Genomic DNA, 19,210 nt, shown 5'->3' on the forward strand with positions numbered 1-19,210 from the left:
TATGATTAGGGCTGACCTTGATTTACAAAAATAAAATCAAATTAGAGCAGAAAAATAAATCAATATATAATATTTAATAGTTTGATTTATAGGTGTGCCATTTTAGCACACTTGGTGACAGATGCTAATATTTTTGAGCATTTGACCTAGCGCCAAAAATAATAATGTAAATTAACCAGTGTTGGAGTTAATCACTGACATATGCCAGGATGAAAAAATCAAATAATATGTGATCCAATTTTTATGTAGTATATTGGAATATTTTTTTTTTGTGTGTGTGTTTTTTGCATTAAAAAAAATGGTTTGTTTACATTACAAACACGGCATTTAAAGGGTTAAAACATGTGACAGTTATTGAGTATTTGGTATTTTTATTTATGGCTCAAATTGATGAAATAGAAAAAAAGTGTCAAAGAATTAAAAACAAACCATGAAAAATTTTTTTGATATTATTCCACAAGTGTGCAAAAAAGGCACACTTGGTGCTTAGTAAGGGCCTTGCTGGACAGGATACCGGAGGGTTAAACTTTAAGGAAATATTGATGTTTCTAAACTATATGGACATAAATACTGGGACACATCATGTCTACAGCTGTAAGATGTCCTGTTCATGATGATTTGACATAGAAAAAAAGAAATATTTATCTCAATATAAAACTGTGTTGTGACATTTGTTGTTATTGTTTTGTATCCCAGACCCCTGTTAGAAAAGAAACACCTGAATTCAACGTGTCCACATACTTTTGTCCATTTGTGTATGAGTTAGGTAATTATGCCATGAGGATAACAACATAATGGGTCCGTGTGCTTAGCCGTCTCACTGGGATTTCATTACATGACTGCACTTTGAACGCTGAACAGGCCAAGGCCACCACCTCCAGTGAAGACAGTGGACCAGGCCTTTATATCCTGTTGTGTCGCCATAGTAACGGCAGCCGACAGCAAACCTTTGACCCCAATACACTGACCAACAAAGTGCTTTCAGTGGGAATCAGGCTCTGACTGAAGATACGGCAACCACTGTGTCACCATGGTAACAACAGTGTTCCCTATTAATGATATATACTCTGTCCACGCTCACATGGATATTTTTTTTTATAAATGAGATATTTTTGTCCTCTAATTTTTAAAACATCCACATAGCCTATAGGTTGGTGGTCCAGACGCTCAGATAAACCATCGTTACTGTTTGCCTTCCACCTGTGGATGCTGTGGATAATACTGGACAGAACAAATACAGAGGCTTTAATCTGTCATGAAGGTGGAAAAAAAGAAAAAAAAAACATGTGGTGCGCTCATGTGGACAGAAAGGAGCAAAAAGAAAAAGATCTGCAGGGGATTTGTTACTTTATTACTGGATCTATAGCTTTAATATGTGGGTCAATTAAAGGTCAAAATATGACATTTTAGTGTTGCCTTTCCCACAGGCATAATTATGGGTTATCAGTGGTTTTATTGATATATTTTTGTATCAGTGCTTATGGAATGCACAATCTGTTTATGCCAAAAACAAACACATGAACACTGTACAACTGAACTGAGCCCCAAGGTGAAATGCACCAAAAGAGCAAATAAAAGGGAAACAAGAGGAGTGAATGAAACAGAAAGAAGAGGAAAAGATTAGATTAGATTAGATTAAATTAGATCCGATCAATCAGATTCGATTCGATTCGATTCGATTAAATCAAATCAGATCAGATTAGATTAGTTTAGTTCAGTTTAGTTTAGTTTAGTTTAGATCAAGTCAGATTAGATTAAATTAGATTAATTTAGATTAGATCCAATCAGATTAGATCAGATTAGACTAGACTGGATTATATTATATTATATTATATTATATTATATTATATTAGATTAGATTAGTTTAGATCTGGTCCAATCAGATTATATTATATTATATTATATTATATTATATTATATTATATTATATTATATTATATTATATTAGATTAGATTAGATTAGTTTAGATTAAATTAGATTAGATCAGATCAGATTAGATTAGATTATATTAGATCAGATTAGATTGAACTTTATTGGTCCTTTGGGCAGAGCCCTCAGGAAACTGAGGTCCCAAAAGCAGCACAAGCACCGAGTGTTTACACGAGAACCCCACAAGAAAAAAAGTAATGCAATAACATAACTGTAAAAAAAAAAAAAAAAAGCTTTGAAAAAACACTAGGGAAAATAAAAAAAACCCACAATTGCTCATTGGAAAGTATTACCAGAGACAAGTGGCAAAGCAGTACTGATAATAATAATAATAATAATAATAATAATAATAATAAATAATAAATAATAAATAATGATAATAATAATAATAATAAAAACTTGAAAACTCAGAGAGCGCAGACCTCCACCAAGGCAGACCAGCCCCTCACCCCAACCATCTCCACCAAAATTTAACAATTTCTTCCTTGTGCCAGTATAAACATTTCCTGAAAATTTCATGAAAATCTTTCCATTACTTTTTGACTTATCTTGCTAACAGACAGACAGACAGACAGACAGACAGACAAACCCCAGTGAAAACATAACCTCCGCCGTTTCACTTGGCGGAGGTAATAATAAGCGGTGAGAGAACTGAAAACAGCTGGAAAACAAACATTGCACACTGGAATCAATAATAAACAGCTTTGCACCACAGAACTGCACAGTCCCTGGGCATTAATGTAGGATCAGTTGCAGCAAATACATTTCCAAACACACATTCTGATGACAGCTATGTAAGCATCCTCTGTGGACTTCACAACCCCCGCCGTCAAAGTGTCATTATCTCCGTAATGACTCTGCTGCCATTTTATCAAACACAAAGCACAGGGTATTAGTGCCGTCATAGGTGTTGTTGGCTCACTGCTGCAGACAAAACCCTGTTTATCACTTATCTGCAGTTGGTATGGAAATAGTGAATGGGTAATTAGGAGAGGAACCTGAATGAAACATCTTTTCTCTCGTGGTACATCGGGGCTAATGACAGATCTTTGTCTGGGGCCCGAGCAACAAACACAGGAGGGAGGTCTTAGTGCGAAAATTGGCTCAACCAGCCAACTTCTCATTCATTTCTATTTAGTTTGAATTAATCAGACCACAGGACGAATCCAATAGAAAAACACAGGAAAGGGTTTTGTGCAGTGCAGACCCGCTTCATTTGGCAGAAGAGGTCGACCGATAATGATGAATAATAATAATGAAGATGATGGATTTAAAACACTTTGGAGCAGGAAAAGAGCAATAACCAAGTAATCAGCTGGTATCAGTGACATTAATTTGACTTAATTTATGGCAACAGTACTGTGGCACGAAATATCAGTGTGTCTATTTCCGCAGAGCCAATCAAATGTTTGCATTTGTACTGTGACAATAAGCAGGATGGACATTTTGTTGCCCCAGATCCAATCATAGATACTGTTCCATGAACTCATTAACCTCTTGTTGCCACAGTACTGTTTTGATAGATGGCGTATACACATGACACATGACAACAAAATGATGTCAATCTGCAAAAGTTTAATATCGTTTCGGCCTGTCACCCACATGACACCAGCGTTGTCGATGCCCTGAAATGGTATTTTTGGAAAATGGGTCCCAGAGCAGAAAAAGCTCACAACGCCGCCCTCACGTAGCTGCACGGATAGGCAAAACACCACTTTCTGGAAACTATTTATTTATTTATTTCGAACATGCAAGGAAACAAAATAAACAAAACATTTAAATGGACAGAATCTATCTTCAGCACATACAGGTCTGAATTTTGCAAAAGGAGTAGGAAGTATGAACTCATTTAATCCAACCCCTCAGTGCTTTTACACCTTTACACTAACTTAATACAAGAATCAAACAATACAGTTTTCCTAATTTTAGCATCGAACCACAACAAATCCATAATGCAGTAACTGAATTACACACAACAGTCTGTTCATGTCAGTGCAGTCATACAAACAGACACAACAATTCCACCATTTTCTTCAGTAATTCCAGCAGATTTATCAGTACAACATCATCCATAAACAAACAGAACTCATTGTCATTATTAAATACTGGACCTCTCAAGAATCATTTTTTATATCTTTTTTTAAACTGAAGTATGTTTGATATTTGTTTTATCTCCACACACAGTTTTCCTCCACAGATGGTGGTACAGAAACTTTTTAACGTAGTGCGTACTTTATGAATCTTTAAATTTAACTTTCCTTGTAAATCAGAGCCTCCCTCTCTTTCACTAAACATTTCTTGAATATTGCCCGGCTGTCAGTTATTCTTTGCTTTATATATTATTTGAATAGTTTTGACCTCCACAAGGTCAATGAGTTTAAAGTTTTAGATTGGAAAAATAGTGGATTTGTGTGTTCAGGAAAACCAACATTGTGAACGATTCTTACTGCTCTTTTTTACAAAATAAAAAGTCTTTGTAATGAACTTGTATATGTATTTCCCCATACCTCCAAGCAGTCACTTAAATAGGGTAAGATCAATGAATTCTACAAAATCTAAAGTGATTTTTGATCTAAGATCCCCTTTGCTCTGGCCAGGACTCAGATGCTTCTGGATAGTTTGTTTTGCACATGTTTTATGTGAGGTTTCCAGCAAATTTTATCATCAATTATCCCTCCAAGAAACTGGTTTGGATTCACCCTTTCTATATCTACACCCTCTATCTGTACCTTTACCTCATTACTTGTTTTACATTTACCAAAAATCATGAATTTTGTTTTACACAAATGTATTGACAACTTATTTTTGTCAAACCATAACTTAGTTTTATTTAGCTCTGAAGTGAACGATGACGCCATAGTAGCATGTGAGCAGAACAAATCCCCAGCTGTAACCTCATGCACATGCTCAGTGCATTCTTCTGTGGTTTTACTGTATCCTGCAGCTCTGTCTGTGTTTGTGTACAGTGCCACATATAGGTGTGGCATACGTATTACACCGTCTTAACCCAGTTTTCCCATTTCCACCTGGACGCAGATATTTTATGAATTGATACGTGTATGGACGCGAAATATTTGAATCCACAAAAGAAAAATACCACAAGCGTTGTCATCTGGACCCAGCCTCGTCAACTTGTACTAGAGCCCGATTATAATGTATCACCAATTAACCAACATCGGCCAATATGTAGCCGATATATTAACTTTTTCTGGCTGCGCGGAGATTCTGTCACTCGCTGCTCCTGTGTGTGTGTGTGTGTGTGTGTGTGTGTGTGTGTGTGTGTGTGTGTGTGTGCTGCCCGGAGAATAAGAGGAACTTTAAAGCAAGTTAGTTTCACTTTCACTCCTGCTTGGACAATGACGCTATCACCCCCCCCGCACACAATCACATAATCACCCCCCCCCCCCCCGACCCCCCACCCCAGCGAAAATCATGGACCGCTACCGCGCACTCTGACAAGGATGGACCGCTAACCCCCCCCCCCGCTTCGGAAATCACGGACCCCCCCTCACTTCCTGTCTCCCTCACAGTTTCATTCTGCCAGCAGGCCTGGGTGTTAATAATGTAGGGGAGACCAGGGACAGTTGTAACACAGGTCAGTTGTAACTCTTGCAGTTGCTCCACTCAGGAACAACTTAGCACTCACCTAAATCACTCTGCACATGCTCAGTTTAGTCCTTAGTCCACATAAGAAGTTGTAGTGCCATGAGGCAGACACATCCAAATTTGTGAGTGAAAACATAATTGTGTGCTCAGTCATATTTTTTGCTCTAATTATTTTTGTGATTGCATAGTTTGCATTTGAAAGTTGTGTCAATTATATTTGTGAGATAAACACAGATTTATGCAACTGTTTATCCACCTTTCCACAATTATCTGATAAAAGATTATTGTATCCTGTGTAGATCAGTGTTCTTATTTCATGTATCGGCCAATATATTGGTTATCGGCCAATATTGGATATCGGCTTTTTTTAGCCCCCAATATTGGTATTGGCATCGGCCCCAAAAATCCCATATCGGTCAGGCTCTAACTTGTACCCTAGTCTTTTCCTGTACCTGGGTAGACCCATGGCATGTGCGATGCTTATTGTCACAGTACTGTGGCAGCGGGGTGACGGGTTATCAGTCTACACAGCATATAATGAGGGAGCTGATTGGATCTGTGGTTATAGACAAATGAGAAAGTTAGTCCCACAGCTCTGTGGCAATAGTCACTTTGTTAATTCATTAATTTTAAATTATTGTAACCGTATGTCAGCTAAAGCCTGGTATCCGCTGTGATTTCGGAACATTCCAAACAAAAGATGAGAAAACATTATCATAAAAGTCTGGTGTGTCTTTTCTAACAGGGGTCTGGGATAAACACTCACCACAGACACGTCAGGGGTTAAAGCAGTGGTTCTCAATCTTTTTCTGTCGGTCCCCCCTTTGGAGCACGAAAAATCTCCAAGCCCCACTCAACCCCAACAACATTGTACCTGTGGTGCAATTATAACTTTTATTGAAAGAAACATCAATATCGTTAGAATACTTTTTGCTTTTCCTTGAATAATTTGTTGTGCAAATTAAAAATAACTTCGATTTTTGATTGAACAATATAAATGACCTCAGCAAAACTGCTCCCTGAGACATTATTTTTCCAATTAAAAATAGGAAATGTGTAATTATCTTACAACTATGACAATAAGGTAAATTTTTTTTGTAGAACAACAAACAAATTTTGGTAACAAAGATGAACATTTTAACAATATCAGTGGCTGCAATGAGCCTGTTTCCGTTGCACATCTGAGAACATTAAAGTGCAAACTGTACAAACTGTGCAAAACCAGAAACATTGCACATTTTTTTCCAGTCCAGTCCTTGTCCACTCTCCAAACCTAAACTCTTGGTCTAGTCCAGTGACAGATCACCATGGCAGTAGATTTGTTTGTTGTACGTCCCTAAAATGAGTCCAGGGTGCTCTAACGCTAAAACATTAGTTCCACCTGATACATGTTCTAACCTGAAGAAAAAAAACCAAAACACCTAGGAATGATCCCATGCCCCCCTGGAAAGCCTTCACGCCCCCATGGGGGGGCCCGCCCCACAGTTTGAGATACACTGGGTTAAAGGGTTAGCTGGGAGCTCAGGTTTGTTAATCCAACTGGATCATTAATGACTTCTCTCATTGTTTCTCATCAGATTTGGGACACTGCAGGACAGGAGCGTTTCAGAAGCGTCACACATGCGTACTACCGCGATGCACACGGTAAGATTTGTGTTTCTGTGAATAAACCTGTTTAAGTGGGGCTGATAAACCCTCCGTCTACTGCTCCGCTGACATTTCTGTACTATTTTCTTCAAACCTGTCGATTGACATTGACAGTCTTCCTGCTGCTCTCCCATTTCTGTAGGGAAATAAAATAAAAATAAAAGCAGTCAGGATGCTGCTGATTTGACAGACGTATGTATGTGCAGGCATTTGCCAACGGCTCTAAGATGTGCAGGTTCCCTTGAGCGAGAGGCGAACCACTGGGTGAGAAAATGAGCCTTCCCCTTTCACTGTCGGAGCCACAGAGCTAAGAGCTATTCCCGTGTGTGTGTGTGTGTGTGTGTGTGTGTGTGTGTGTGTGTGTGTGTGTGTGTGTGTGGTTTGAGTGTGCGTATGTGGTACATCATGACCAACAGCACCGAGTCGATACAGCAGTGAGCCTGGGGCTAACCTGAAGAAGCAGGAGCTGGGAAACAGAAGGACTCACACAGATACGCTGCCGTACAGGCATTACCACACAAATGTGGATGGGAATGTGTTATCTGTGGATGCAAATGTGTGTCCAACAGTGATCTACATGTAGTTTTTCGTACTATTACAGTATATACTTGGAGCTTATTTTGTTTACATCAGGAGTGTCAAATATGTGGCTGGTGGGCCAAATCCAGCCCACCAAAAGGTTCCATTCCGGCCCGTGGGATGAAAGTGCAAAAATTACATTGAAGATATGAACAGTCCAGGTTGTCCAAGTCCTTTTAGTTCAGGTCCCACATACAGACCAATGTGATCTACAGTAAAATAAATACATAATAACCCATAAATAATGACAAGTACAAATTTTCTTCTTGAAAAATTATGCGGAAAAAAATGACATTACAATGTGAAAATATTTACATTTACAAAACTATCCTTTCACAATACAATGCGAATAAATACATAAATAAAAACTAATATGAATAACCTGGAATGTGCAATTTTAACAATATTCTGCCAGATACTAAACATTTTGTGAATTTGTACATCCATTGTGATCTATTAATAAGATGAGATGTAATACTGTTCAAATTGTTCTTATTTTAGTTCAAACTCCAAAATTTTAACAATATTCTGCCTGTTACCAAATGTTTGTGTTACATTGTGTGTAATGTACATGTATAAATAATAAGTTGAGGCATAATATTGTTAAAACTGCACTAATTTTTCTAATGAAATTAAATTTTTTTTCAGGTTATTCACATCTTTTTTGTAAAAGGCAAATATTTTTCATAATATCATGTTTTGTTTTTTTGTACTAAAACAAAAAGAAAGACTTGGAGTTTTCATTATTTATAGGTTGTTTTGTCATTATTTTACTGGTCTGGCCTGCTTGAGATCAAGTTGGGCTCAATGTGGAACTGAACCAAAATTAGTTTGACACCCCTGGTTTGCATTCTCAGCTAAAATGCAAAATGTCTCAGTGCACTAGTAGGACTAGATCATGACATACAGTATTTGGGTTAATATGACTATGAGGCTCCTTTGGTGTCCTCCAGCAGAATCAAACTGTCACCATGAACACACTACAGAACAAGAAAAGCACTTGGAGAGCGCAGACTTCCGCCAAGACAGATCCTTTTGTCCTTTTTTCCAGAATCAGATAATCTTTTAAGACCAGATTCATTTAGTTTTCCCTCATGTGGAAGCAATTGCCACTGTTTGTATATCTGATGGCAACAAATAGTTCAAGAGAAAGATCATTTCCACAGATAATAAAATAAAAAATGAAGTGAGAAGTCAAGTCAGCTTTATTTATAAAGCAATTTAAAAACAACACAGTTTTCCAAAGTGTTGTACATAGACATAAAAACAAATAAAACACAAGAAAGAATGAAGAAAAACAATAAAAGAGAACAACTATGTCTCAAGAAAAATTGTCTGTTCATTCATGTCATTTGTTTATTTCAAGCATTTATAGAATACATGCAAGTTCAAAATTCCAAAATCATTCATTTACACTTGAAAAGGAGTTTGAAGGAGAAAATCTTATTTAATCCCCCCCCCCCCATTCCATCCTTAGACTTCAAGCCAGAACAATGAACAAAACAGACCTATACCAAATTAGAATAAACTCGTTCAGTAGTATTTACATTATATAACCACAATGTGTGTGAAAAATAGAAACAAAGTACATTCCTGGTGGTGTTTCCATGGGTAACAGTTAACCATCAACTTACATGATAATAATTACTAGTGCTGGGGGCAGTGATTAAAATTTTTAATCGCAATTAATCATGTGGATTTCTGCGATTAATCACAATTAATTACATAGTTATATGGGGTGCTTACAAACACCTGTGTGTCCCCCCCACCATCTGAAGACATTTAAAATGAAAATGTCCATGGAACAGACCGCTACTGTTACACGTTTATGTCCACACATGTTTATTTCCGGTTGTGAGTGATTGACAGGAGTCTTAGTCCCACTAATCAGTACTAATACTAATAAGCCCTATAATATGTGATGTTCAGTTGTTCAAAGTAAACAAAGGGGGCCCTCTAGTGGTGGGAATAAGTGTCACTAACATATGTTTTGTCCCGTAGCCAGTTCGGACATAAGAAGGAACTAACAGATACGTTTCTTTCACTCTGTTTGTATGGCCCCAAAAACGTTTGCCTGTGAGTATTTTCTGTTCAGTTGTTGTCAGAATGAATAGTATCAAATATCTCTGATGTGAACCTTTGTTGCTGGATAAAAAGACGTTGTAAATCTTAAATTAATCTGTAAATGCTAATCGTTAGCTTGTCTATGGATTTTCCTATTCAAGTTAGCATCAAGCTAGTTATCTTTTCCCCATTCATTTAAATGTATAATGCCATGTAAATGTACTAAGGCAGTGAACAGAACTCAGACAGATTTTGTTTGTATGTGTCAGTTTTACAGTGAGTCTACAGGAACAGATTTGGACACAAGTTTTGAGCGTCCGGCTTTTCTTGGTAAACCTGTTGTCTATCTGCAGCTAATCGCTACACGCACACAAGCAGAAGAATAGGAGTTAGAATAAAACGGCATTAATGGGAGATAAAAAAAAATTGTTGGTGTTATTTAATGAATGTGTTAATGCAGTAATAATGCGTTAACTTGCCCAGCCCTAATGTTATTTGGTAGTAATTTGTTGAATCCTTTGAATAAGATAATTGATGTATAATATTTTGCAAGTTCATGTATTTTTAATAGTTTTGACGGAATAAACAGATTCTGAGTATGTTCTAGAAATCCAACCTTGTGAATGATCCGTACTGCTCGTTTCTGTAATATGACTAATGGATTACTGGTGCATTGGTAACTGTTTCCCCACACTTCAAAACAATATATGAAGTATGGTCGTACCAAGGAGCAGTAGAAAGACTCCTGCTAAAGTCTGTTCTTATCATCATGTTCATAGAAAGTTGTGTAGGATATCTTTTGGTGACATAATCAATGATTTCGCTTTTGCAAAATCAAGAAAGAAAATGTTTTAAGTTGTAACTTGGAGGATTCTCTAATATAATTTTTTTGTGATTTTACGACACAATCTTTATTATTGAAAATTAATAATAAAAATTAAAAGGCAATATAGTTTCAAATTTTCATGTACTTCAAAGGCATACATATTTTAAAGTTTTCTGAGACAAACTGGTGTTATTTAAAATGGGGGGGGGGCTTACTTTACTTTGTTGTTTATTTGACAGGGATAACGTACAATCACACGATTGCACCAGAGTTAGCTACGAGCTAATTTGCATCTGCAGTGTGTGGGCAAGTAGACAGACAACAGTAAATACAGAATATAAAAACAGGGCATCACATAAAACAATTGACAATTTAAAAACGAAATACAGATACGACAATATCCTACTATATCACATGTGTCAAACATGTGGCTCGGGGGCCAATGGGTCCAATCTAGCCCCTGGGATGAATTTGTGAAATACAAAAATTACACTGAAAATATTAACAATCGAGGATGTTAAAATAATTTTAGGTCAGTTAATTCTAAAGTGGATCAGACCAGTAAAATTCTATCATAATAAACTATAAATAATGAAAACTGTAAATTTGTCTCTTTGGTGTAGTATAAAAAATGTAAAATTACACAAAAATGTTCACATTTACAGACTAGTCTTTTAAAAAAAAAGAAAAAAAAAGTGAATATCTGAAATGATTTAATATTTTGTGTATTTGTAGATCCACTGTGATCTGTAAGTTGGGATTCACATGTATAAATGATAAACTAAGGTGTAATATTGTTAACATTGCACTTATTTTACTGAAGAATTTTCAGGTTGTTCATATTTGTTCATGGTATGTTCAAGTACAATTCATAGATGAAAACCTTTTAAATGCAGAATTGTAGTGTATTTTTGTGTGTATTGTTGGATATTTAAGCATATTTAAGTGTATTTTTGCTGGTAATTATAGAATATTTAATCATATTTAAGTGTATTTTTACGTGTATTGTCGGATTTTTGAGCATATTTAAGTGTATTTTTGCGTGTATTGTAAGATATTTAAGCATATTTAAGTGTATTTTTGCGCATATTCCTGGATATTTAATCATATTTAAGTGTATTTTTACGTGTATTGTCGGATTTTTTAGCATATTTAAGTGTATTTTTGCGTGTATTGTAAGATATTTAAGCATATTTAAGTGTATTTTTGCGCATATTCCTGGATATTTAAGCATATTTAAGTGTATTTTTGCACATATTCCTGGATATTTAAGCATATTTAAGTGTATTTTTGTGTGTATTGTAGGATACTTAAGCATATTTAAGTGTATTTTTGTGTGTATTGCAGGATATTTAAGCATATTTAAGTGTATTTTTGCGTGTATTGTAAGATATTTAAGCATATTTAAGTGTATTTTTGGGCGTATTGTTGGATATTTAAGCATATTTAAGTGTATTTTTGCGCGTATTGTTGGATATTTAAGTATATTTAAGTGTATTTTGCACGTATTGCTGGATATTTAAGCATTTTTAAGTGTATTTTTGCGTGTATTGTAGGATATTTCAGCATATTGAAGTGTATTTTTGCGTGTATTGTCGGATATTTAAGCATATTTAAGTGTTTTTTTGCGTGTATTGTGGATTATTTAAGCATATTTAAGTGTATTTTTGCATGTATTGTAAGATATTTAAGCATATTTAAGTGTATTTTTGTGCGTATTCCTGGATATTTAGGCATGTTTAAGTGTATTTTTGTGTGTATTGTAGGATACTTAAGCATATTTAAGTGTATTTTTGCGTGTATTGTAAGATATTTAAGCATATTTAAGTGTATTTTTGTGCGTATTCCTGGATATTTAGGCATATTTAAGTGTATTTTTGTGTGTATTGTAGGATACTTAAGCATATTTAAGTGTATTTTTGTGTGTATTGTAGGATATTTAATCATATTTAAGTGTATTTTTTATTTTACAGAATTTACTTTTTTCACTCAAAAGTTCTTTTCCTATTGTTTATATTATTTTTATATCATATTAGGCTGGATGTGACCTCTGAACTAAAATGAGTTCGACAGCCCTGAACTATATAATGCACGTTCTGTCTGATCGATCGATGTTCCGTCACAGGAGGGCGTTTGTACGAGTTTTCCTCAGCCTTCACAGGCCCGATCACCACCAGACTCACCAAATGAATACAAACATTACCTGACTATCTACTAGGCACAGTTTTCTGTCTGTATTCAAATGTTGTGAGGTATGCTGGGAGATTTGAGCCTCTCTACTTTGAATTCTTCATCCCTGCCGCCATACTCCATGTTGACGAATGCAAATAGGTGGTATTTCACTGCATATACTGTAAACTGATGGTACTGAAAAAAGCAAAGTGCCTAAATGCATAATTGTGTCTTGAAAATATTCCTTAAATATCCACTCCCAAATAGTGTGAACAAAAAAACACACGACAATTTTAAAAAAAAAATTGCTGCTGCTCTTGCTGTGTCCATTTACAATCATATATAGGCACTTTTCACACACAGTGGCACCACGGGTACAATGCAGCTAGTAATATAAAATGCAATAATAACAACATAGTCTAAATAACACAGGATAAAAAATATACTCTGTACAAAGCACAAAGTGAATATAAATAGTATTCCAGCCAAGTACCATTAAAGGCCCTACTTCAGTTACAGCAGCGTCTTTAGAGTCCAAGCCCAGTTGTCCAAAAAACAAGTGGAATAAGGCACTTAATTATGTTTACAGTTTTGGGTGGGTTTCAGCCAAAGTTGAAGTAGTTTTTTTTAAACAGTGCAAAGCTGCCAAACCCTCTGATATCAGCAGGAAGGGAATTCCATTTCCCCACCACTATTATAGAAAAGACTGAGTTGTTCTCTTATATACTTTAGGGCATGACCAGGACCAAATCTGGCCCTGCTTGTGTGTGTGTGTGTGTGTGTGTGTGTGTGTGTGTGTGTGTGTGTGTTCCGACCTGTCAGCGTGTAACCGTTTACCCTCTCTGATCTTTAACAAGCCGTCCAGGGAGCCTCCGTCCGTCCGTCCCCAGTTGTCCGTCTGTTGCTGACTTTTAAATAAAGCTCATTTGGTCTGACAGTGGGAGCAGGGCAGAGGACGCAGCCCAAATGCAGCTGTCACCAAAGCTGTGGACTAATGGAGTATTTTTACCTACGATAGGAGGTGTTCTGATCACTGTGCTTTGTGTGCGTGTTTGTAACAAAACAACAAAAAATTGTGCAGAAGAGGTTAGAAGCCAAAAAAAGAAGGCTTATATGAATACCTCCCCCGAAATGAACAATACACAAAAAAAGAATTGAAAAATACAATATAACTGAAATAATAAACTAAAATAAAAACAATAAAAATGTAATCCACATTACAAATCATCAAATACAAATCAAGTATACAGCCTTACATTTTTTCATGAATTAAAGTCCTTTTCAGATGCTTATTTTTGGTTTGGTTTGGTTTTTTCTTGTTGTTTTGTTTGTTTGTTAGCAAGAAAACTCAAAAAGTTATGAACAGATTTTCATGGAATTTTCAGGAAATGTTGATACTGGCACAAGGAACAAATGATTAAAGTTTGGTGGTGATCAGGGGGTGGGGTTTGGGGTTTGGTCCAATCAGAATGAGGAGTGGACTCACATCATGAACACAAATGAAGGAAAAAATGAACAAAATGCACAAAAATGACAAAAAATACAAAAATTAAATGAACACAAATAAAGAAAATAATGAACAAAATGCGCAAAAATGAAGAAAATAGAGAAATTAAATGACCAGGAATGAAGGAAATAATGAAAAAATGCACAAAAATGACAAAAATACAAAAAATTAAATGAACACAAATGAAGGAAATAATGAACAAAATGTACAAAAATGAAGAAAATATAAAAATTTAATGAACAGAAATGAAGGAAATAATGAACAAAATGCACAAAAATGAAGAAAATACAGAAATTAAATGAACACAAATGAAGGAAGTAATGAACAAAATGCACAAAAATGAAGAAAATATAAAAATTAAATGAATACAAATAAAGAAAATAATGAACAAAATGCGCAAAAATGAAGAAAATATAAAAAATTAAATGAATAGAAATGAAGGAAATAATGGAAAAAAAATGCATAAAAATGACAAAAATACAAAAATAAATGAACACAAATGAAGGAAATAATGAACAAAATGCACAAAAATGAAGAAAATATAAAAATTTAATGAACACAAATGAAGGAAATAATGAACAAAATGCACAAAAATGAAGAAAATACAGAAATTAAATGAACACAAATGAAGGAAATAATGAACAAAATGCACAAAAATGAAGAAAATATAAAAATTAAATGAACACAAATAAAGAAAATAATGAACAAAATTCACAAAATGAAGAAAATATAAAAATTAAATGAACAGAAATGAAGGAAATAATGAACAAAATGCACAAAAATGAAGAAAATACAGAAATTAAATGAACACAAATGAAGGAAATAATGAACAAAATGCACAAAAATGAAGAAAATATAAAAATTAAATGAACAGAAATGAAGGAAATAATGAAAAAAATGCACAAAAATGATGAAAATACAAAAATAAAATGAACACAAATGAAGAAAATAATGAGCAAAATACTCAAAAATGAAGAAAATATAAATATTGAACAAAATTACGAAAAATGAATATAAAAACACAGTGAAGAAAAATGAAGAAAATAATGAACAAAGTGAAGAAAAATGAAGAAAATATAAAAACAAAATGACCAAAAATGAAGAAAATAATGGGGGGGGGGCAGATCTGTCTTGGTGGAGGTCTGCGCTCTCCGAGTACTTTTCTTGTGTGTTTTGTTTTTTTCTCTGAGTCGGACTTGAAAAAGTAAAGGTCTGACTGTTAAAAAGCCTCCTAACACATTCTACCTGCTGATGTTGAGAAATGATGCATAGCCTCAAAAAAATACAAAATAACAGCATGAAAATGACGTAAAAATCTCCCAGGTTTATGTGCCTACATTTTTCTTTTTCCGTCTCCACAGGCGACGTTAGCCAACCGCCTTCTGAAAGTGCGCTCACAGTCGTTGAGTTACAGATATTACTTTGGAGCTCCTCGCTGTAGCCGAGGTTTTCCATCACTTAACAGCTCCTCCGCCATCTGCTGCGAGTCGGGAAAAATATTTAAACACATAAGGTGCTAAATCGAAGTGTCCACAAGTCATAATGAAAGTATGGAGTGCAAGGCCGGCACAGGTTTGTCAAAGCAACAGGAACATTTGCAGACTCATTTGTGTCAATGCTCATAAAATAGATGGTTGTAGAGTACATTTGTCCTTTCATGGAATCAAATGACTCGTCTTTGGGCTGTTTGAAAATGATCAGTACTGAATTTAACCTGGTGTGTGTCAGTATTCAGAGAACTTACCTGGTAAAAAATGTAAGCAGCTTGTCAAATTGAAAAGAGGGAACGACAGCACCGTCACATTTTGATGGGTCATCGTCATTGTTGGGAGTAACATGTTACAAAAGTAATGCATTACAGCAGGGGTGTCAAACTCCTTTTGGTTCAGGGGCCATATTTAGCCCAATTTAATCTCAAGCAGGCTAGACCAGTAAAATAATGACGCAATAATTTATAAATAATGACAAATCCAAGTTTTTCTTTTTATTCTAGTACAAAAAAACCCAAACAATTAAATTATGAAAATATTTACATTTTACAAAAAAGATGTGAATAACCTGAAAAAAATAGAAATATCATTGAAAAATTAGTGCAATTTTAACAATATTATGCCTCAACTTATTATTTATACATGTACTAAGGCTGCTCAATAATAGAAAAAAAACAATAATCATGATCATTTTAGCAATAATTGAAATCACGATTAATTAAAAACGATTATTTGTTAATCTTAAAGTTGTTTATTTTTTTCTTGCAAAACAATGTAAAATATACTTTTTAAATATAAATAAAGCTTTTAAACATTAAAACAAAGTATGTTCACTTTTGTACGAAACAAAAAAAAAATCTTTGAATGCAAATAAGTATTCTGTAAATTCAAGTATGTTTCCTTTTGTAAACAAATAGTACACTGGAATTAAACTGCTGTAGTCTTGCCATAGAACTGTAGCAATGAAAAAAGAAAAAAAAAAAACTCACGTAAAGTGCAAATTTTAAATTCAAGTATGGCCCGGATGACGGCCTGGTGTTCACTCTGCCGCTAGATTCACAAGCGCACAAGCGGATAGAGACAGAGGGTCAGCCGCACACTGATTGGACATTTCTGTAAATGAATCACATATGGACAAATGTTTGAGCAGATTGGAGGGATTCCACCCTTTAGAAGAAATGGAAGCTTTGACAGTGTTCCAGTGGACCTGGTGTGGTCTGTTTAGACCTGGTGTGGTCTGTTTGGACCTGGTGTGGTCTGTTTAGACCTGGTGTGGTCTGTTTGGACCTGGTGTGGTCTGTTTGGACCTGGTGTGGTCTGTTTGGACCTGGTGTGGTCTGTTTGGACCTGGTGTGGTCTGTTTAGACCTGGTGTGGTCTGTTTGGACCTGGTGTGGTCTGTTTGGACCTGGTGTGGTCTGTTTAGACCTGGTGTGGTCTGTTTGGACCTGGTGTGGTCTGTGTAGACCTGGTGTGGTCTGTTTAGACCTGGTGTGGTCTGTTTGGACCTGGTGTGGTCTGTGTAGACCTGGTGTGGTCTGTTTGGACCGTTCCTGCTTCAAGGCCATGTTGTCTACATTCTGACCAAAACAATGCAACATACGTGTGACGTCATTGCGCATGTGCAACGAAGGCAGAAGCGATAAGCAGAATTGTTAAGCAGGCAAACGATTCCAAGGAATCGAGCTACTGGGATCCGGTTCTCAAAAAGAACCGGTTCTCGATTCCCATTCGTACTTGTGATATGGGCCCACATCACTTAAAAGAAATGAAACAGGGCAAGAACCAGCAGTCAGTTCAGGTTTCCACTAGAGCACCTCCAGACCGTACGATTCCAGGTGATTATGCAGGATATGTGTCAGCCCGTCTGAGACACCTGTCAGTCTGTGTCTCCTGGATGTGACCTCCTTCTGTCGGTAAAACCACATACTGAACATGAGCTGACAATGCCCCTCCTTCATTTGGACCCAGTGAAGTGAAGGTGACAGACTTGAGCTGATTTTGCCACATCAGATGTGCTGAAGGAGTTTGTGTCCTAACACCACTAACCTTGTATCCACTGTCATTAACTGATGGAAAATGTTTGGAACAGAAACTTCCCATGAACAGACTGATGCCGCTGGTTTGACTGTTGGGGCAGGATGGAGGGAATCTGAGTAATCAGAGGTTAGGGTTAGAGGTCGGACTGGGCAAACTGGAGCCCTGTTTATGTATCTGATTTGCTTTTAACATATGAACCCTCAGGTCCTCAGGTAGTCATCTCTTAACTGTTCCTAGAGTCTACTCCAAAACTCATGGTGAGGCATCATTCAGCTTTTATGGCCCCAAACTTTGGAACAGTCTACCCGAGGATCTGAGGTCTGCTGCGAGTGTTCATGTTTTTAAGAGTAAACTCAGAACTTACCTTTTTAGTCTAGCTTTTAATTAAACTTTTACTGTAAATTTTACTTTACTTTGTTGCTTGTATTTTTAGTTGCAACTGCAGGACAGTGGGGGGTTTGTTGTGAAGCACTTTGTGCTACATGTACCATTTATGAAAAATGCTATAGAAATAAAGTTTGACTGATTGATTGATAAAACAAAACTACACAACAAAAACAAGAAGAAAATTCATCACAATATAAATGAGCTACATACTTGGTCTTATTGGTTTATTGTGTTTACACTGTTTTGCTGTTTGGCAAGTTTGTCGTGAATAGTTTTCATCTTGGTGAATACGATTGCATTCATTTTTTTAAAAATAAATTCTGACTGAATGTTGCAGAACATTATTTCACCTTTCATGTTTTTTTTGTTTTTTTTTTTTTGTCTTGTAATGTCATTTATGCTGTTTTCATCATGCTGTGTTCTCGGTGGCGTTTTTGTCTCATAAATTAATTTTATGAGTAATTCAAAACACAAATAATCATCTAGTTTCTTCAGTTTTGATGGACCATAAACCAGCCTTTAATCTTAAAGGAAATAATGATTTGTAGTGCTGGACCTGAGTGCTGGAGCTATGAGCAGGTGAGGACGGACAACCTGGACAGACGGACACTGATGGAAAGGCTAACATAACTGAGACGAACACCCATTCACACCTATGACCAGTTTAGTGTGACTAGTTAACCTACTGAGGTGCCTGTATTTGAAACCCACGCCAACACAGACAGAACATACATACTCAGCCCAACGACGCATTCAAAGTCAGTTACATTCATCATGTTCACACACTGATTCCACCCAAATGCAGCACTGAACCACACAGGAAATCATTCCTGCCCGTCTCCATCAGACTGAATAATTCCACCTTATAATGACATAATTATAATTACACATAATAATATGCACACTAATGTTTGTAGATTTGATTGAATGTATTCATATATATATATATATATATATATATAT

At 35.8% G+C, this 19,210-nt stretch overlaps 1 protein-coding gene across 1 annotated transcript in view; it reads left to right on the top strand.

Annotated features, from left to right (window-relative positions):
- Positions 1-19,210, top strand: part of rab26 (RAB26, member RAS oncogene family) — a 304,408-nt gene that overhangs the window by 143,447 nt on the left and 141,751 nt on the right. Inside the window, exon 4 of the mRNA XM_030122352.1 lies at positions 7,114-7,180. Within this exon, the coding sequence (XP_029978212.1) occupies positions 7,114-7,180 (67 nt within the window). The remainder of the gene's footprint in view (positions 1-7,113; positions 7,181-19,210) is intronic.

This window comes from Sphaeramia orbicularis, chromosome 19 (genome assembly GCF_902148855.1).
Source record: "Sphaeramia orbicularis chromosome 19, fSphaOr1.1, whole genome shotgun sequence".
NCBI lineage: Eukaryota > Metazoa > Chordata > Actinopteri > Kurtiformes > Apogonidae > Sphaeramia > Sphaeramia orbicularis.